A 21,827-nucleotide genomic window follows, 5' to 3' on the forward strand; every position below is an offset into this window, starting at 1 on the left:
GTAAATAAGCGTGCATAATTACCGCTTACCGTTAGGAATCCGGAAATAGTTGTTCATTTGCATGTGGAATAATGTTTCAATGAGAGAGCGGTATCGCGAACTTCTCCGAGCGTGTTATTCAAATTGAACAATAACACAAAGGAACGAGAGTAACTGATAAACCTTACACCCTTGCCATGTTTGAATACGTTAACTTTATACCGTTTACTCTTGTAGTAGAGTGATAGTAGCCAACTGTGCGTGGAAATCTATTAACACTTTGACGGCTGGTATCACGTGTTCCTGTTATTATGGATTTAATTGGACGAGAAGGGAATTTCATTCGTAACGCAAACACGAAAGCACATCATTAGCAGTTTGAATTGCCACGTCATTCATTTTTGGGTAACAATAATTGAAACAACAGGTTTGGTTCACGTTTACCTGTTTCTTTACGAATATTTCTACGTGGTTGATTTACTCTCGGGATTCAATTAGAGTTCAAACGATCTTTGCACCAGTGGAGATAACGAAACGGAAACCAACAGAGGTTTTTCTTTTATGGAAGGTCTATGTAGGAAGTTTCGAAAGTTTCCGGTTTCGTCTTAAACCCACTTCAACGAGCGGGCTAAATTCATCAAAAGTCTTGTCGTATATTTATCTTCTTTCATTATACATGCACTCGAGTACTTAAAATTACTATCGAAGCAACGTGATCAGTTAATTGAAGCACAGAAAGTCTACGTTTAAAAATAAATATTTTTGAATCATAGCATGTTGCAATCAGCCAGAAGGAAATAAAGAAACGATTCGATGGTGGTTCGGATTTTTGCCCTCTCATTCGACTGGACAACAGAATAGGGGGCCAGAAATGTCCTCGACGACGAAGCTAGCAATCGAGAGCAAAAAGCAGCCAAGCTGCGTGCCGCGGCCATTTCGGACAATTACCGGTACGCCCATTCATCATTCGGAAAGGATAAAAGTCCGTGAACCATCGATAAACCGCGTATCATCGAATACGTTGCGGATTTAGGCGAGTGTATTGTGGGCACATGCCATTGTCTAAGTGCCTCTGATTTCAGAAATTATCGCTAGAGATTTCTATTACCTACTAATTAAATATCTAAGCTTTATCGTAAAGTAAATTTTAGATAGGCGAATATAGAAACTAGGGGTAGATGGGTATCGATGAAAATACAGAATTGGATTTGTTTTCGGGAAATTCTGTAATTCAACGACAAACGTTCCCAAAATTAATGGTTTTCTTCGACTAAATCTGTGGTGTACGTTTTCCAAAGGTAGTTTTTCGTCATCCATCTTATCGGTGAGTTTTTCAAGCATCCGCAACTGTTTCTCGAAGGAAAATCGTTGCGGAAGTACGACGTCTGACCTAGTATCCGCCGCAGAAACTGGAAAAGCAAAAGCAAGTGAACTCCCCGCGAATGTTTTCAGGATCAATCCGTTTCTGTGTATGACTCGGCGAGCAGTCCGCATCCGACCGTTTTCCGCCTCTTTCTTCGGCATCCTTTCCTTTCAGATCCGATACTTCCCAACTTTCCCTGGGAGATGTATAATATTACTTCCGCAGGCAAGTCTGGCCGATCTTTGTACCGATGTATTCTTCTTTGATCAAGTCGACCGAGAGACGTCTACACCCTTTTCTATTTCCCTTTCGATTCGCCTCCGCATTTTCTCGATTGGTCAGCTGATTTTTCAAAGTCGTCTGTACGTGTACTTGAAAATGAAACCGAATTCTTCCGGATTGTATCACAAATCTCATCTTTTTATTTTACAAGTAATTCAAGTTATTAATTTGGAATTAATAATTTATTTATCAAACGAATGGTCTTAGTTTGGCAAACACCCTCCAAAAAGTATTACAATATAAATAAAAGGATCGAATAATTTTTGATGGTGAATACTTGCAGATTCATGAATAATCTGATCGAAAAAAGCAATTTGTTATCGAAACAATGCTATCGGGTCACGGTAACCAGCAGTGTGTTTGTAATCGAACAGTAAGAATAACATTTTACGAGTTTTCCAAGCATGACAATGCTGTTATGCATACACAGCTGTGTACACGATTTGCATTAGCGTCGAATATCGACTGGTCCCATGAAGTACGAATCGATTACACATAAAATACTGGGCAACGTGTATCGGCGTAGGTCGTTAAATATTTGCGTTCTGTTATGCCTCATTCAAAGCACACTGAAATCGTGTAAACGAATCACCGGACGAGCATAGCACGTTTCTGAAACAATACGTGATTTTCATTGTCGAGATTCAACTTCAGCGTTGAAAAGAAAGATTCTAAATTGATATTTCAAAATTGATTTCAACCATGAAATAATAATTATAGAACGTTACCTTCGTTTGCATCAAACGAAATATTTGCACCTTCCAATTAAAATAATTGCAAAATAATTTAGCAAACTGAATCAATTAAAAATTGTTTCAATACTTTTTGTTTACTTTTAATGATACGAAATTCTAATTTTGAAAATATTGCACCGTAACATGCAGATTTTCCAGATTTATCTGAAATTTTTAAGTACTTGGTCAGTTAATTTAAAACTGGCACGATGCACCGTGTTGCATCTCATTTCTTAGCTGCATATGAAAAAGTGATCTTTTTGTTTGCTTTCGGTGAAACCACTCTCGTCGACTCTTGGATAGTACAAACACTATTGATTGTCGCGTGCACACTTATACACGCGATGCTTTCCAGAAAGCAATCTCACAGAATATCGTCCTTTCTCGCATAGATCCTGTCGGTGCAGTGAAACTTTTCTCCACGCATATGCACCTTCGACAATACTTGTCGCTGTTCTTGCCTCCGTCTTTGATTTACCGATCCTTCCACGGCACAGAGTTCACGATCCTGTGACCTGTGTCGGGAACACAGGGTAAATGGAACACGTTTACCGTGGATAGAATTTTCGGTTTTTGTCCCCGGGTTTCGTAAAGCGGCGTAATCTATCACAGCTTCTTGCCCACGGTTGTTACATCGGTCGACTTTAACTAAAACACTGAGTTTCCTGCGTGTTTGCTGTACTTTTCGATATCGATTGCTTCCCGCTCGCTTTTTCTAACGAAGTCTTGTAGACGAAGTTTCCTTCGCTTCCCTCGAATCATTAGGTACACTGATTTTCGTGTAACGAGTTTGGCAATGTAGTGACGTGGGATATTTTAGAGTTCTAATGGTGAATTATACTGAGAAATATTTTAGAATTTTAAACCTTATTTTACCAATTCGATCAGGTTGATTTAAAAAAAAAATAATGAACATTGAAAATTTCGTGAGAGACTGTATTTAACTAAATCTAAGTCTCGAAAGAAAACCAATTAATTAAAGGGGATGACTTTGATCGAAGACGATGCGTGCTTTGACAAAATATCGGAATTTCGTTCGATTGCGGTTTTCACGAATGCCTGCAATTCTCCGCTAACGAATGTGGCGCAATTTCAACAATTTCACCAAAGAAAATACTCGAAAATTATGATAGAACAATGCTCTCTGTTGATTCAAATACTTATCATGTCAAAGTAACAGGATCCTTTCTGTTTGCCTGAATATTCATTTTCTTCTTATACCAAACAGCGTTCGCTTTTTTAATAATTCACGAATCAAATTGCCGTGTAAGGGACGCATTCAGCGAAAAATTGTACTCTCTAAAGAATGTATAAATATGAAAATGATGTGCACGGAATTGCAAAGTTGGAGCTGCGGAAAGTTTCTTCCTCGCTAGCGAGTAAGTTTTCGTGGTTGTTTAAAATTCTAATTGTTTGTTTTTCAAACGCGACGCGACGGGACGGTGCAAGTTTCTCCACGCTCGACGACGCGACGATAAAAATACAAGTACAGAAGTTTAACGGTTGTAGGAACGAAAAATTACAGGGAGGAAAAGGAAATTATTTTATTATAACTTATCTTATTTCGCTATTTCTTCGATGAAAAATTTCTCACACAAAAGAAGGGTATGGACAGGGTTTTATATGTTCCGTGTGACAGTAAAAAACGGTTTTTTGCTGATTCACCGTCTCTATGGGTATCATGATTTTGGATTCGAGTAAATCACCGCGGAAACGCGCGGCACGGAGCGGAAAGCGTGAAACTTGGTCCTTTCCGCGCGAACAGGTCGCAGGATGACTGTCGCGAAACGAGCACGTTCGAGGACGACGGGGGTGGAATTCCAGTGGTATCCGAACAAGAAATTCAGAAGGTGAAGCGTCACGGAACAGCAGACACGGTTACGTGCTCGCGGATATCAGCCACGACCACACGGAAACCGACTGAAATAGTAGACGAGTAAAAGGACGGAACTAACGAGTATTTCTTTTTGCTTCTCACTGTTGGATACAATCGGTCATGTATCACTGTCTGCTCGTAAACTCTTCAAGAACGGAGGAAATCTTCTATGAAAGAACTTTCTTTTAACCCTTATGACTTCATCGAATTACAAGGATTGATCGTTGTTTACAATTTGCTCTTCAAGGGATAATAATGTCGGCAAATTTATTTAATTATTTTTTTCGTAGAAGATGGGAAATAAGGGTGGGCGGGTACCCAAAGATTCAGGTCTTTTAATAAACGGTTAAAAGGTAGCACAATGTAGAAAACAAGTATAAAATTGCTGTTTTTCTTGTTATAAGTGTACACGTTTTACCAACTTATCCCGTTGTACTCTCTGGCCTCTAATAACCAGCATAATTTCACGAAATTTGGTCGACCGTACTCGACAACAAGATTACGACCTTCCTGATGAATAGCCGTGGAAAATGTAATCCGAGTCGCCGGCTGACCAGCGTTTTTAATTAATAAAGCATGCCTGGAATAACCGAGCTATTTTTTTCTCATGCTTTTATGCGGAAACTCACGCGTCGTCGCTACTATAACATTCTGCGTCATCTTATACGCCTTTAATCTGTCTTTAGCTCGTTACTTACGCGTGCTTTAATCACCCTGTTAATGTCCCATTTAAAGCGTATATCAAGAACAATTTAAACTTTTTATAGAAATTCGAGTACCATAGACATATCAAAGGGTTAAAAATAAAATATTAGATGCCCTTGGAAACTTCAAAAAAATCAGCGAATAAGGGACACGTTCCATTGTATCCCTTATTTCGTTCCGTTACTCAAGAGTTTCTCGCGTACGAAACATTTCTTTTCCACGGGAGGGTTAGTTGAAAAGAACGATAAAGCCACGTCGTAACCGAGAACAGTATCGCCTAAATACGTAGGACAGAAAGTTTTTCCGTTGGTCCAAGCTGGTCTCAGCTGTTAGGAGGTAGGATGGTAGGAGGATTAATATCAGACGCCAGCTTCTTTGCTTCGAGAGGCGGGTTGAAGCGATCCGGTTACTGGCTCGCGGCCACTTTCGAAGAAAACGCGATATAATATTTCCTACGGGCTGACACACCCCGTCATTTTCTACTGCCTTCGTACAAAGGGGGGTGGGCGAAGGAAAACCATTCGGGACGAAGAGGGATGCGGTGAAAAAGGTTGCACGAGCCTACGTATACGACGACGTTCTGTGTACAGAACAGGATGTCACCAGCGCGAGTACTTGTCCGTGATCTGACGCGCAGACAATGTACCGCCGAAAATATTTCTTCCTGCTCGGTATAGGATGTCGCTTACCAGTTATACGCGCGCTTGAAACTCATCCTGAAAGCTTCCCTCGTGCTCTTTGCTCCGTGAAAGTATTGTTTTCGCGTCGCTTTCCAAGCGTTTTCTTTCGAAACTTCCGGATGGAAAGGTTGTCGGGGTACATCTTCGATGTCGCGCAAGATTTTCTCGGATTTTAGTTTCGAAGAAAGGCTTCGGAATTTTGGGTAATCTTATCGAATAGCTAAAGTGCACGTTTGAGAGATGGCGTAGAAATAAAAATTATTAAGTCACTTATATTTTTAATTTTTTTTTTATGATCCTGGAATTTAATGCTTTCATAAAAATTCAATTTTTTATAATTTATCCAAAAATAAGTCAGGCCATTCAAGTTGAAATGAAAAATGTATCAATCGTCGATCTGGCGTGCAATCCGTGCTAATCTCATACATCAAATCTATCGGAAAAAGCAACATGAGATGCAGGATGTCAATACCAAAACGTTGCTAATTGAAGTAGAGAATAATGAAATATTGCTCCGGTAAATTTTGTTGAAGTAATAAAATGATTAAATAGCTTCTTTGAGCTTTGTACAGTAACGATATTAATGTATCTCTTGCGATCAAATATTTTTCTAGTTGAAATATTAACATGGTTTATATAAATCAGGTGAAATTTTTATCTTTATGTCAAAGGTACAGCCTTAAACAATGGTGTTTCTTCTGTAATGAATATTTATGAACATCACCCAGCTGTTTAACATCTCGTTGTCAAGTTTCGTGGCAAACAATGTACGCCTTTCGAAAGTAAATGCTTCGAGATGGGTCTGGTTAACCCATAAAGCCTCGAACCATTTTTCTTTTGATAACTTTCATGCCTTTCGTTCGGAGCAGTCTTTGTTATTCATGACCATGGTGAAAATACGATTTTCTGAACGATATTCTCTCAACAAGACTATTTTAAGTTTAGAATAAACTTGAAAAGCTATATCCCTTGAATCATTGAAAACTATAGGGTTTCTTTTTTATTTTTCATCATATCTAAACGTTATCAGAAGATAACATTTCTTTCATTTTTGAGATGGTACGATTTTATAAAATAATAACACCTTTAGTGTCATTTATAATTACGTAACCCTCTTTACGTCGTATGCATGGTAGAAATAAATTTAAGTTGAATATTTATACGACGCGACGTGTGCTCGTGTATCTCGTGTGTAAGTTGTTAGTCATTTATTTATACCATCGTCATACATATTTATAGTCTCTTTGTCGACGTTATTACATTTTATTACATACACTCGCGATTAAATGAGGCTCTTCTAAGAAAAAATTTAATTTTGACGATATTAATATTAAAAGTAATTTAAAAAAGAAATAATGTAATTATGTTAAATATTATAAAATTCAAAAATATTTCTTTTCTATCGAACTTATGATATATTATCTAACAATCGTTTTTCTAATTATTTCAATTAGCAAAATTTCCACAATTTTTAAATTGGTAATTGTATATTTAGAATAGTTTATTATTAAGATTTGCAAATCAACTTGCAGTATAGTTGTCGAAAGAAAAAGGGTTGGAAATGCGAGAATATTTCACCCCTTAAATCTCACTTTAAATTCATTGTGCCCGCGTTTCGAGCGTGTAGGCGCAAACGTAGCGTTGAATTTATGTGACATACGAAACGCGTCGTATTCTCGTGACATTTTGACGATCTCCTTTTAAAACTGCAACGCCATTGTTGATCACTGTTTACGAAAGAGGTACTCTTTGCTACGTTGCTACGACGACTGGCTTTTATTCGTAATGGAATACGTGACGGCAGCAACGCGATGTAAAATTTCGAGAAAAAGGAGAAAAACGTTCATTCAAATCTATCTCTTGTCAGGGTTGGCATGGAGGGCTCGTAAAAACGCTTCTCGACATAAGGATGTTGAAAATATTCAACTAATGACATAAGTTATACTCTGGAATTAGGTTTATGCAGTTTTGTGCATCGGTGCATTGGTGCAAAATGCAGTTGCACTTCTTTTTTTTCTGGTAACTCATAGAAATGCTTTCAAAGACGCCTCTGTCCATTTCGAAATGATCCTAAAATGCTTATTCTCCAAATCAATCCTTCAGATTGACTCGGAAATTGTCTGGAAACGCAAAAGGATCCCGTTACCAGTATATTTATCGGTGTCGTTAATTCTCGTTCGTTCGATTCCGTTAACGAACGAGGAACACAAACTGGCCTCGAAAATAAGCCCGAAAGAACGGAAGAGCCTGTCGACTTACGTATCTGTAGGCCCTCGACGGGTCTCGGACTCTTCATCAAACCGTCGAGGAGGAGAAAGAAGAAGAAGAAGAAGAAGAAGAAGAAGAAGAAGAAGAAGAAGAAAAAAAGGAAGGAAATAAAGGTCTGGGAATATAGTTGATCGCGGGGTCTTTTCAGCAATGTCAGCAGTCGCCGGTGGTTTGCAGGCTGAGCGAAACGGGGTCACCGATCGCATTGTACTGCTTTAGCGAGTGGAGGACCGAGCCACTTCGCAACAATTCATGCACTTTTGACCTTTGCCGCGCGTTCTCTTCGCGAGAGTGCAACTGGAACGGCCTACTTCTTGCATGGACCCGAGCCGGCGCTAATACAATTTCCAGTCAGTGTCGAGGGCAAATATCACTGCGACGCATGTACATTACCGCTCAAAAGTCATTTCGACCCTTGTCGTATTAACAAACCTTTAGAACTTTATCGACTCGATAAATTTTTCTTGATTTTTCTATCATTTGCCGGGCTCTCGAAGAGGTTTGGTACCTCAAACCAGAGATGCTAGTAGAAGAGATACATAATTCAATTATTCATTCTATACGTATAGCTTGAAAATTGCATAAATAACACATCTGTCTTTACTTTTGTCCATTCAGTTAATAAATTCTAATCAGAACGTTTAATTGCGATGGTCGAATGATGGATGCGAAAAACGTTGGGAAACTATTGTCACAAGTGTATTCTGCTTTCAGTGTATTTCGCGAACGTTCTTTCATTCGATCTGACAATTGTAGCCACGTGAAATTTCGTTATACCGCGAATGATTTATTTCCACAGTTTCGATGTATCTCTACGGCCGGTTGTTTGAAAAACGGTCATTGTTGAACAGGGGAGAGCTCGTGCGGCCTTTTGTTTTCGCCGTTGAATAATTACCGCGGAACCACTTTAAGAATTTCAATTAAATTTTTGCAAGAAACTCGCGGTACGAAACTGTTTCGTTGCGGGCTCGTCTGTTGGCAAGCCGGAATTCATTCTTGCGTGTTACGTTAAATATTTTCTTCGCCGGAAAAATCTCGCTTTGGATGATGAGTTTTGAATGAAACGTAAGGGAGGTGACGAGTGACGCGGAAAATATTAAATCCGTCAGTTTTCATTATCAAATATTTTAATCGCTCCCGGATATATGTGGGTACTTCAATCAGTTTTTTGCAGAAAATAGTTTTGCTACAAAATGCATGCTTAAAATCTCGTTCTACGGTTTGAAAAATGTAGTATTCAGAATTTAATTTCAACTTTAAATTGGAATTTCATTTCAGAAGGAAATGAAACGCATTGACTGCTGTTAGTAATCTGCTAGTGAAATTACTTTAACGCAATGCTAGCTTCAATCTAACATAAATTTAATATTCATAGAATTTTATTGAATCTAATACAATTATTTCGATTAGAGATTCATTCTGTTGTAAGATTGAAAGAAAAACGAAGAAAAGATTACAGTGTCGAGGCAAGTATTTATATGTTTCTACTTCTGCCATTTGACTCAGTCGTCAATAAAAATACTAAAAATATCACTGTTTTAAGTGTTTGCGCAATAGGTGTATCCAAGATCGATTTCAAAGAGGGCTTTATTGTTCAGCAATATCAACAGTTCCTTTTGCTCCAAGTGGAACGACTGTCTATAGGTCAAATCTCACGAATGCTCGATGTTTCGACGTCGATTCTGTTCGTTCTTCCATTCACTTTTAATCCAAACACCTTCTTGATTGGAAGTCTAATTAACAGACCTTTTGATACTAGGGATTATCGAGTATTGACAAAGTGCAGAGTTTCATTTTAATCCTTGCATATTAAAATCTTGTAACTATGTGCAATTTTCCTTTGGTTGTAAATGACATAATATTAAAATTAAAATGGAGGTGTGAACTCCACTGGAGACTTAAAATTGAAAAATTTGATAAGTGTTTTAATAATATTCTAAGCGGTAATGTAAAGTTTTGAAATTGAAAATTGCCGATTGCAGTGTAGAATTTTATTTGCAAGCTAGTAGATCAAAGAAAATTTATTTGAAGTCCCTATTGAAAGTCTCTGGCTTTCTTTTCAATAGTTCGGTACGTTTCACTTTTGTCTGTCTAGCACAGTCTCATACTAGCACGATCGTATCAAAGAAAGGTCTATAAAGGAGCATATTCAATCGAGCACAAGGAGTATAGCAATTTGGATCACGGTATTTCCTTGTAATAGGAAGAAATGTACATTTCGAATATCCCATAGACGGATACCCGTTTTTCTTTCCCGTCTTAAGTGGATTTAACCACGCGATATCGCTCGACGTACGAAACCAATCGATGGTGCAATTTTAATGAAGCTCCGTCATTTGCTTAATTCATATTTACGACGAGCTATTTGCACGGATTAAAGTCTTGTTTCATTCGTTTCCGAGAGACGTTTTTAAGATAGATCGAGGCGGATTCGTTAGCCGAGGATCGTGAATAATTCGAGATTTAACGTCGCTGGAAAATGGTTAGATTTAAGTTTCTACGAGGAAAGTTTAACGAATATCGATGCGGTTCTTAACGAGGATAACGCGTTTTAGAGACTAAGATAAAGTAGCGAAAGTGTATTTAAATATATTCAACGTACATATAAAGTCGAACGACGGTACTAATTACAATTTGAATGGGTCGACTAAGGAATCGTAATATGTAAGGTGTTCTTAGATTTTATTTTCTGGTGTCTCCAATTTAACAATAATTTATTCAAAGTACACTCTTGGCGAATTAAAAATTCCATACTACACCATAAATTAAAACCGTGAAATCTAGATCATAAAATTTTGCATACGCCAGAATTTACACGGGTATATTTTATACTTTAATGAAAATATGCTTTGCTCATTGAATGAAAAATCACGGTACATAAAATTTAAAATAAATTTAATAATTCAGTGAATTTCACCATGAATTAAAACTGTGAAAGGAGTATTCGAAAATTTTGCATATCTTATCGCCATAGAATCTAACGTTTCGCACGTGTCTAATGGTACATCGGGGACCGGTCGGTTCTCGAGTGTGAATTTAAAATTCCACGCGTTCACGGGACGAATCAATTTGACAAATCGGCCGTCCCGCTCGTTTTCCATTCCGTGAAGTAAAGTATCCCGGGCGTGGCTGTTTTCCACGCGATCCTCGGCCCAGGTATTTCGCAACGAAAATGTTTGGCCTGTGGAAAATTCATCGCACGGCTACCCCTATACACACAAATCGTTCGTGCGTGCACACGCGACCACGTGGAACCATTGCTGGAGAGTTCATTTGCCGGCGGAGGAATGGATACGTCGTGGATCGGGTCGCACACGTGCTCGCAACCGTATCTGTGCTGATATTTATGCACGCGCGCGATCGTTGCTTCCTCGTGCGGAATGATCCCGCTGCGCTTCATTCTTCGAGCTGACTCGGTTTCTCTCCTGTAATTAGTGGTTCCACGGTTTCCCGTGGATCCCGACTGTCGGCCTGTTTTCATTCCAGATTTTCATCAATGTTGTAATCACATTAGAAGACGCCACAGTCGCATCCGTGGAATAGCAATTAGACGAGAGAACAGTGAATGAAAAATACTTGTGATTTTTGTTTCAGATGCAGAGAGCGGTGCTACTGCTCTGTTGGCTGCCGCTCCTCAACCACTGCCACGCCGTAAATCCAGGTAAGGGAAAGAAAGTTTTACTGGTTATTAGATTTCTCTCTTCATTTTTAATCTTCTATTAGTCATTGTAATAGTCGTTGACTCTTTAGACGAGTTTCAATTGAAAATTCTTTAAAATAATATGAAATACAAAATTTTATTAAAATATGGTACTCTTTCCATGGTCCGTCGTTCGAGGGTTGAAAATATCAATGAAGTTATATACATGTGCGGAAACATTACCACTAAAGTCCTTAACAGTGTTGCAGAATGCCCGATCGTAAATTTTCCTTCCAGTTATCAGGGAATGGGTTACACATCGAATCATTAAAGTAACAAACGGCAAAATATTTTCTGGTTCATGAAACGCATTCTACATCGGCGAACCAATACACGTTCGAGAAAGTATTATCGTCAATAAACTCGGTTAAATTGCAACAGAATCGTACCCCAGAATCGATTCCGTCTACCCCCGTTTTTCCGGTTATCGTGTAGCCGATCGTAAGTTGCATTTTCGTAGGGTATCGAGTTTAACTTACAGCCGGAAGTAGACCGTTTGAACGCGTCAGTATCCAAGCAACATTCCGGACAAAAACACTAACCTCGTCGTTGAATATAGTAGCCGTGTTGATAGTCGGTTTTATTCGAAGTCACGAATCGCAGGTGGACACACGAGACCCACCGGTTTCTCCTAGCCTGTGTCGCGACACTTATTTACCCCGTATCGGAAGCGTGTTACATGCTTTAGCTACCGTTCTACACGACTTCCGTTCGGGTCGCTCGAGCCACGATGCTGATACGACTTGAAGAATGATCGAACAGGTGTGTGTTACCCTCGTGTACCGGACTTGTTTCTTCTTCGCACGTGATCGTTGTTGCTTTGCTGCTACGACAAGGGAAAAACTAGCTTCTCTAATCATTCTTACATCGTCGAGATTATTGTCGCGTTTATTGTACGAATGATGGAGCAAGATTAGGGTTATCGCGGTTATGAAACATTTTGAATTGCTTGTTCGTGAGGAACCTTCGGGAGGAGATTCTTATAAGTAGGGTACGGATATTAATATGCTTGTAGCACACCATTAGGCTTTCCTGATCAGTTAATTGTAACGCCAGTAGCTCAGTTTCCACTCGAAGCAAAAATAAAAGCTTCAATCTTTAAGTTCATAATAATTTGATTTCGTCAGAAATAACATTTTGAAGGTTTTTCTCGGTTTGTAGGCCGCAGGCTCGACACGAGTGTAGCAGTTAACGTTATCAATAATAGCAAAGTATATCTTTGATCACACTGCAGAGTATAATTAAGAATCGCGATATGTACTACATAAATTACTCCTTTTAGCGCTTTAAATTGCCGTGCATGCATGCAAATTTCACAGTAGTCGTACCAGGGATTCGTAATTGATTGTTATTATCACCAAGTTACTGTAATCTGGTATTTCGTTTGTGTATTTCTTCAGGAAGTCGAAGAAAGTTTATTGTTATTACGTTTCCTTACAACCGGTAATTCGCGAACAAGAATCCTCGTTTCTTTCCACGAAACATTGTAACGATCGCATAATATGAGTTATTATTACTCGTTGGAAACGATTATGTGTACTTTATACGAGGCTCTGCGATACACGTGTAGCGATTTTGGAGAATTTTAAACTACTTGCATTGTAATTAAGCTGTTACGAGGTTTACCAGCTACATTATTTCTCCCCGAAGGTGGTAATATAGAAAAGCTATTTCGTTTTATGTCTATTATTTAAACATTTTCTGATAGTTTCGTATTTCTTATTATTAATTTCATAAAGTTTGAGTAATCGTTAAAGAAAAATTGAAAATAGCGTTCAGAAATTAATTTGCGGGGGGTGTAAGTTGGTGGATTTATCGATAGAAATATTCGCAACAATCGCGTGCAAAAAGTCATACATTTCATCCGGATTTTCTCGTTAATGATATTCGCGAGATTATTCGTGAATTATTGGATTATCTGCCTATCTTAATTAGCCCCTGTATAATTGCTTTACGCAGAAATGCCGCGGGCTTCATCTAAATTAATGTTATGCTAAACACTGTCTCGCATAAATGGGATGCGTCCATCCGCGATTATTTTTGTAATAATCATTAGTAATTTATCCGATCTTCGCGTCTGCGATTGCTATTTCATTTGGAATCAATAAACTCTGGTTAAACGTACCTTTTACAAAAAGTTCAAAGGCCTCTAATCTGTGCCTACATAAAAAAAGTAATAAATCCCTTTTCCATTTTCCGTTTTTATTCCAAAATTTTTTTTAGAGATTATTTAGTTCTTCCAAATAAAAAATACCTACCCCCTTAATTAACGTTTCTATTTTTCTATAGCAAGCAGCTGCTAAAATAGCACTGTACCTATTATTTAAGACAGTCAGGTTGAAGGATTTAGGTTTCTCTACATATTTCATTGAAAACCCGGCAGTACTTCGATTTTCATCCCAACCACACTAAACAATTCATATTCGAAGCGTTCACTGCGCAAACCGTAACCCTTTCCTCCGGCAAACAACCGGCTGAATTTCCATGGATGTTAATCGTTCGTTATCCACCGGCGGGTCACAGTTGTAGTAACGTTTACGCAGAACAAAAATTACGATTTTAATTAAAGTCCATCCAGCACCGCTGAAATGGCTTCACGCGAGAGATAGCGTATCAGGGCTTATTTAGCGCGGTAGCCGTTCTAATTAAATGCCGTTGCTTCACGAGCTTCCAAAGGCTATCGTAAGGTCCTAATCCTAAATCTAAGCTTTAGAAACCTCGTAATTTCTTGACCATTCCAGAGCAATGGCATCCTAAAGGGTAATTTCTGGCAGAAAAAGAATTAACTCATACAACTTTATTTGATAATTAGAAAATTTGCAAAAATAATTTTTTAGGAGAAATTCATCCTCTCTGGATTCACCCATTTCCTCCACCACCCTTTTTCCTCCTATTCGCATCACGCATCCGGTTAACAATTTTTCCCTGCGTTTTTCTGCTCGACGTGTAAGCAAACAGGAAAAATATTTTGTTGGTTTTATCGTGGACCGTGGAATCGACGATGTCACTTTCGATTTTTCGATGGGTCTGTTTGGTAACGGCATTTGTAATTCGATGTTCGCGGGGAAATGGTCACTGTCGATGGGCTCGAAACCAAATGAAACCATGTTCTGTTTTTCAGGGTGGTTTTTTCCTCGAGTGTGATTGATGCAGGGCGTTTGGACGTTGATGTTGATTAAGTTTGAGCGATTTACAAGTTCTGTTCTGGACTGTGATTTTTATTCACGGACATTGTTCTGCATACTATTTGTACTGCAGAAGGTGGCTATTTTGCAATAATTCACGGTTTAAATAATTTCTTTCGTTTCTTTTATTTTATTCAATTTATAGAATTTCTACAATCTAAGGCTTAATTCTTAGCTTCTAGACAAGTTTTCCATACCTACTCTATTTTAACTTTATCGAGCAGAGAATTGTCGGTGCATAGAGAAACCTGCAATTTGCAATTCAAACAATTTCACGGTGCGTATCGTGACGATTTCGTTAGAAGCAGCTTCGAATGTAGCTTTTTCTAGTTTCGTTTTTCCCGGATCATTCTGTAGAAACCTTGTGCAGCAGACTTTTTGCAATGCATTTTAATGTCACCGTAATTCGTTGATTACATTATTTTTATAATTACATTCTATGCTTAATATTTTGACGAACATTAAACATTAATTTCGAAATTGTAATTAGTATCTTGAAATTAATGATAGGGTGAAGATTGTAGCATTAAATTTATATTTAGGCGACTGTAGCCTTTGTTTCGAGAAACTTATAGATTCGATAAATTAATAAAACATGAAGTTTCGTACTTCAAAGTTAATTTGTAGTGCCTCCCAAGTGGAACACTGACTTTTAATTCAGAAAACTGGTGTCCCAAAGGTCTTGCACCCTTATCGCCGTTTCCTCTGAAGCCAGGAAACAAAGGAGCAGGTGCTGTCCTTAATCCAACGGTGAACGGGATTTAGAAATGCGCTGAAATTTCCTCCGAGTTTGGAACTCCCATTGTCTTCTAGCATCAGTTAAAAATCCGACTGAAATTAAAAATATTCCCAATCCAAATTTTCGGAACCCGCTGATACCTAATCACGAACACAGTAATTTTTCAAATTTTTTAACGAGACGAAACTGCTCGATCTGTCGATACTTCTTCGAAAATGATTCCTTTTAGTAACATTTTGCACGAACGTTTCTCGGTTCCTCTAATTGATTTAAACCGTGCCTTAACTATACTTAGCCGGCTGACCCGGCCCTTATCGATCCAATCAAGTGGAAACTGGAAAGCCAGGAGGTGAAATCCAATTCGACCGATTGGCAATACCGCGGTTTCATTGTGGCCCAGAGACGCGATTGTTTGACGAGCTCACTTTGTTACCTATGCTGCGCAAAAGTTTGTCAGGGTTTCCTCTGGCTTGGCCGACAATTTCAGCGCCGCTGTTAAACTTATTCCTGCTGATCACCGTCACTCTGAATACCCTGTTGCGGACAGGGTGAATCCTTAATAGAAAGAGGAAAATGCGTGGTCTCCCCTCGACTGTATTATTCATATCGTGAAATAGGTTTTCATAGAACGAATCTATCCTAGAAAATAGAAAGGTGATCTTTATAACACATCACTTTGAATATTTTTCTGTTCGATTATTATTTATCAGAATTTTATTTTACCAGTAATTCTATTTTAGCCTTCGTTAATTATATTTATTTTTAGTTTAATGAATTAGCTATTAGGAAATATAATTTTCTATGTTCATATAGTTTTTCTCTGTTTTATTTTATTTATTCCGGGCATTATAACAGGGATTTCATTGGTTCGATTGAAAGCAAAAGAGAATTTCTTATGATGGAAGAGAGAACGACCGTCGACTTAGTGTCTCGAACTCTGTAAGCGCCTTTAAATAAAGAAAAGGATCAACGCCGATTTCTCCTTTATCTCTGGAATCCTCTCGATACCATGCTGAGGATTTTCTCGTGGAACTTAGCTGTCTTATAAACACGAGCAACAGCAAAGTTTAGTTGTTTTTAGGCGGCTTGTTGTCCGGATTTAAAACGTGGAAAAGATAGATCCTGAGTAGATTGAAAGTCGTATTTGAAAAAATAATTTTCGCCCCGGAAAGAAATCCTAACCCGTGCCCAATCTAATTTAATTGTTCATTTAATTTTAATAAACGTTTACTTATATTCCATTTTATTCTTGTCTGATCTCGCCAAGAATAATTCCGCTGATTTTTTCACCGACATTGCCATAAACGAGTGCCTTTTACCGTTTGCTTAAAATCTCGGAACCTTTATTGCATCTAATACTTGCTCGCAAAGAAAGTATAATACTGATTGTTTCGGAACATTACTTTCAAGTAAAACGGCTCCGGTTATTGCATCGTTTCTACAGAATAGAATCTCCTTCCTTTTACGTTGTTTAAAATACTATTCAAATACCGTCGAAATATTGATTCTGTTTCATTGGTTATTCGAATCTTGTGCACACTTGCCGAACCATGTGCACGGCTTGTTCTATTACTGCAAAGTAAACTCGATATTCATGAACACGATGAATTTCGATGATCAAATTTCTGTCAAAGTTAATGTTACTGTTGTTCCAAGTTCATGACGCGCTATGTATCACTAGATAGTTTACAATGTCCCTTCGACACTTTGTGTTGTAAATTTAGTCGATGTGCTAATAGTAGTGCTTACGTTATAATCTGAAATTTCCGGAATTCAGTTACAAACCATCCATGGGAAAGAGTAGGATCCCGAAAGGCTGTCAAGCACATTTTAATTAGGTTCCAGTAATTTCGGTACCTGAATATTAACTCAGGACCCGGGTAAAAAAAAGTAGTTCCCAAATTTCAAATAAAATAAAGTCAAAGTGCTTTGAAACTATACTCAACGAATACTCGTACTACAGATCTGAAGTTCATCTTCAAAATTCTCGTCTGCCATAAAGCATCCATATCACTTTGAATCTAGAAGAATTACTTTCTCGTCCTATCAATCAAAATACAGATTAAAATCTAAAGATGGTCAAGATCTGACGCTCGAGCCGTGAACAAACACGGTCGATTCTCGAAGAGCAAGCATAAACATCGCTGTTTACCGTCCAGCTCACGTCTACTTTCATAAATATGAACACAGCCTTGCATTTATATCAGAAGCCAGCCACGTTCGCGTGATTCATCGGTATATTCGTTCGTAATTTCTCCTTTCTGTCGGAATAATGTCGGTCGAGAGAGGCACGTGCAATGAGAACGGCGGGCAATAAGGTGTACGCGTTTTGACGTGGAAAAAGGGTTGAGACGGGCCGAAAGACGAGGCACATATGTACAAGCGACGACTAGTCCCCCGGCGAAGTAATAACCCGAGAGATTCGGGCATACCAGATTTATCGTGGCAACACACAGCAGTGACGTGACAGGAACGGCAACGAGGCCCAACGACAGCTGCTGCACGAAGGCCCGATCCGAGCACCGTTCTCCGGATCCTCGCATATATTTCACCGTAACTTGCTACCGGATGCGTAGTTACAGCGAAAGAAAGAGGAACGGATGGCAGGAAATCCAGCTAGAGATAAAATGGTACGAACTCGGCTGCCTTACGGACGAGTCTTGATAGCAGCCCCGATCCTTTCGTTGGATCCTCAACGAACAAAGACATGATTTGTTTCGAGATCGTGGGCAACTTTGACCACGTACATTTGTGGAAGGAGAAGATACGTAAAGATTGGGAATAATTTTTAATCTTCGGACGGCGGACCATAAAGAGAGTCTCGGGTTTAATTCAATTTTATATTACATATTAGTTTGGCTCACGATTCAAGGGTTGATAAATATTTTTTTATAAATTGCAAGTGCAATTAAATCATCAGAAATAAATTATACAAGTATTCATGGTTTGAGAAAATGTCACTTTCTGTCGTATAATAGTAGGATGACAAATCAGGGTGGTAATACGTGTGTATGTAAGTAGGTCATGAAATGATTGCAACCCGAAAATACTGTCGAGCGGGTTAGACGCAGCGGTGACGATAAAATCGATAAATTCACACCGCGGTCGGGTAACGTCTATTCCCGATGAAGAGGTGTCCGCGACGAGGTGAAATAGTCGACGTGCGACAAATCGAGTGGTCACCATAAAAATCCGTCGACCGAAAATGAAAAAAAAAAAAAAGGAAGGAAATTTCGCACGCCTCGGTTTCGAGCGATACCACCTCGCCGCAAGGGTGAATTCAATTTCAGGGATCACCGCCGCTAAATTGATTGATTTTCGTTATAAATCAGTTTGGGAAAAAGGATAATTAATTCGTTTTATGTTAGGTGAATTTTGAAATTTATAGCAAATTGTGGTTTTTAATATTTAATCAGAAACTATTGTTCATTTAAAAAATTCTTTTTATTTTATTAACTAGATAGTAAAAAAAGTTATGAAGTATTTAATAAAAAAGTTTATTTTAGTTCATTGCCTGACTATATGAACTCGTTGACTGACGCAGTAGTAAAGTCCATACATAGTCAGACATCCTTTAATATAAGAGTTCCTCGCTTTATTTCTCAACTTATTGTTCAATCTGTTATTTCATCAAATCTTTTTATTCTACACTGAGAAGTATTTATTAAAAAATTTATTTTTAATAAACATTTTTAACAAAATGTTGAAAAAAATATGAAGTTCAATTTGAACGAGAGAGTTATCAAAATACGATAGTTGTCACTTGCGTTACATTATCTCGCATACATTTCCATTATCATTTTGTAGTTGACCTACTTTATTTGCTACCTGAACAGTGTCGAAGTATCACGAACTAATATCTGTCATTTATCTTGATCTCGACATTTGTACCGGGTATAATGCTTCCTATAGAGGCGTCGCGGAACTTTAATTATTCTAGCGGAAATTTTGTCACGATCGCGTTCGGTTTTGGGTTGCACAGCCAGGAAATTAAGCTTTCCTAATGGTATGATACTTCTTTACACATTTCCATTAAATTTCGAAAAGCGAAACCATTCGCGAGTGATTAAAAACTCGAGCGATATATTCGATTAACAAACCATTAAACATAATTAATTATTACCACTTGATCGTTTGATATTTCATACATTTCATCGTACGGAACACGCTGACACCGATAAGCCGTGTAACGAAAGTTGAGAGAGAGAGAGAGAATTTAAGCTCGATGCATCTTGTATTATCGATCTTTCTCTTGAGAATTAACACTTGCTGTTATTTATGACAGTGTTTCCATCACGAAAAGTTTCATTACGTTGATTTCATTTAAACTGAAAAGTTTCGTAGAAATTAATTTTCTTCTTTTATTTTTTGCCCGATGTATCAACAGGATTTTTATCATTTTTATAATAAAGGTCGCGAAATTTTCTGAAAATTGATGTCAGCTACTCGATCAATCATTCTGCAAAATTCTTTCCATAAAATTAATAAGATAGCAATTTCATAAATTGCTTCGAAGATAATTTCTTCCTGTTACATTTAAGAAGAAGTCCTTCCAAGATGAAATATAATCTCCTGTTCTTATCCACGAAGAAGTCGGCGAAGAATTAAATATTAATTTTTAATTGGTTCCACCGGCATAGAAGTTCGGTCAACGAAAGTCCTGTCGTTACGCAATTAAAAAGTTCGCATCGTTGAACGATTTCATTTCAGAAAACTTTGAAAAATAATTTCAATCGCAAAAGACGGGAAATAAAAATCTTCTCTATCTAATGGAAACCTTTAATACCAGTTTTACTTTGAATCTTTTATGATTTTCAATCGGACTTGACGGGAGCAATTGACGGGATAATCGTGACACGAAAATTTTCCTATGAATTTGTAAAGATTCATCTGAAAACGGTTCTTTTTTTCGCGTGAGAACTCGTATCAAGTATGATGGCAATAGGAAGTATGTGTGGGTGGTTTGTGTGTGCACGATTACGTGTACGTTTCTTCTCAGCTCTTTCGGGTAGCTGCAGTTTCATAAATAACATATTTGTAACCACGTGAAAAGGTCAAAGGTACTGAAAGTAGAGGATAAAAGTAGCGAGTGGTATCGCCATATTCCACCCGGTTGAGACGGAAAAGAAATGTAATTTATTTTCACGGCCTTTAAGGCGATGTTGGTTTCGGGCACAAGGCATGAGATTTCAAAAGCTTGTAGTTACAATAACCTCGAAAAGATCTCGGGTATTAATGTACTCCTTTCATGGTGACGAATACCGTGTGTACAAGAACGATTGTCGCGTGGGCGGGAGTAATTTTGAAAGGGTGAAAAACGTTCTTGCTTTAAGATTCATTGCAATTAATTGTCAAGAATTTATTATAGCGTTATCGTATATAATATTGAACGACTGATTACAAAAATAAATTTTAGTAAATATTTTTCTTTTTATTATTACATTATATTCTCAATATCCAGCCAAGTTATCTATAAATAACGATACCATAGATTCCATTCTTGCAAGTTCTCTGAAGTGTCCATTGCAAGGAAAACTTAACTTTTCTCTTTGCTCGTTAATGTCGCGTGAAGTTACCCCTCTAATAGTTGTCTGAAATGAAATTGAAGGAAACGAACGAGAAGGAGGAAACTAAAAATTGAACGTTATAACAATAACGAGTTGAATGTGCCTATTTTCTAGATTACCGATTCTCAATTTTTTCATAAATTAAAATTCAAGAATTTCAATACCATCAAGGAAAAGTTTAGAAAATTCCTACTGTCTTTGTATCGCCAGATCAAAGATCAAAAATATTTGAAATCAAGAAAAAGGAAAGTTATACGTAACAGTTGGAATTATCGCAAGTTTGTAATTGCATTCGTCGTTGGAGCATGCATTCCGCTTCGAAACAACGCCAGCTCGACAATCACCTCTTGCTTGCAAACTATTTCGCGCAATCTTCTCGAGCGTTTTCAATTGATCCTCTAACGAGACTGTTCCTCAAAGGAAGAGTCGCAGCCGATGATAAAATGAAAAGGTGTGGCATGGATTTTAATGAGAAAATCGACCGGATTCTCTAATAATAGTTGAACGCATCGGATGCTCGTTAACAGAAGAGGTCGTGGCTGAATTACGAGCAATCGGTTGGCTATCTCTTCGATTCGTCAGGACAATGTGCTTGTTCGATAGGATCAAGCATCGTGTGAGCGAAATCGGTCAATACGAGGCCCTTTGCACGTCTATCAGCCACTCGACGGGAACACGTCAGTCAACTGAATCGCCATCGCTTCGAGTAACTGTCCGTCGTCACCGTTTCCTATGCTATGCCTGCCTTT

The 21,827-nt window shown here is 38.1% G+C and overlaps 1 protein-coding gene across 2 annotated transcripts in view; it reads left to right on the forward strand.

Moving 5' to 3' along the window:
- Sol1 overlaps window positions 1–21,827 on the forward strand; it is a 362,434-nt gene that overhangs the window by 80,275 nt on the left and 260,332 nt on the right. For both annotated transcript variants that reach the window (XM_076691075.1, XM_076691076.1), the window contains one exon: window positions 11,482–11,548. In XM_076691075.1, coding sequence (XP_076547190.1) covers window positions 11,482–11,548 — 67 coding nt within the window. The remainder of the gene's footprint in view (window positions 1–11,481; window positions 11,549–21,827) is intronic.

Source organism: Osmia lignaria, chromosome 11, assembly GCF_051020975.1.
Source record: "Osmia lignaria lignaria isolate PbOS001 chromosome 11, iyOsmLign1, whole genome shotgun sequence".
Lineage (NCBI taxonomy): Eukaryota > Metazoa > Arthropoda > Insecta > Hymenoptera > Megachilidae > Osmia > Osmia lignaria.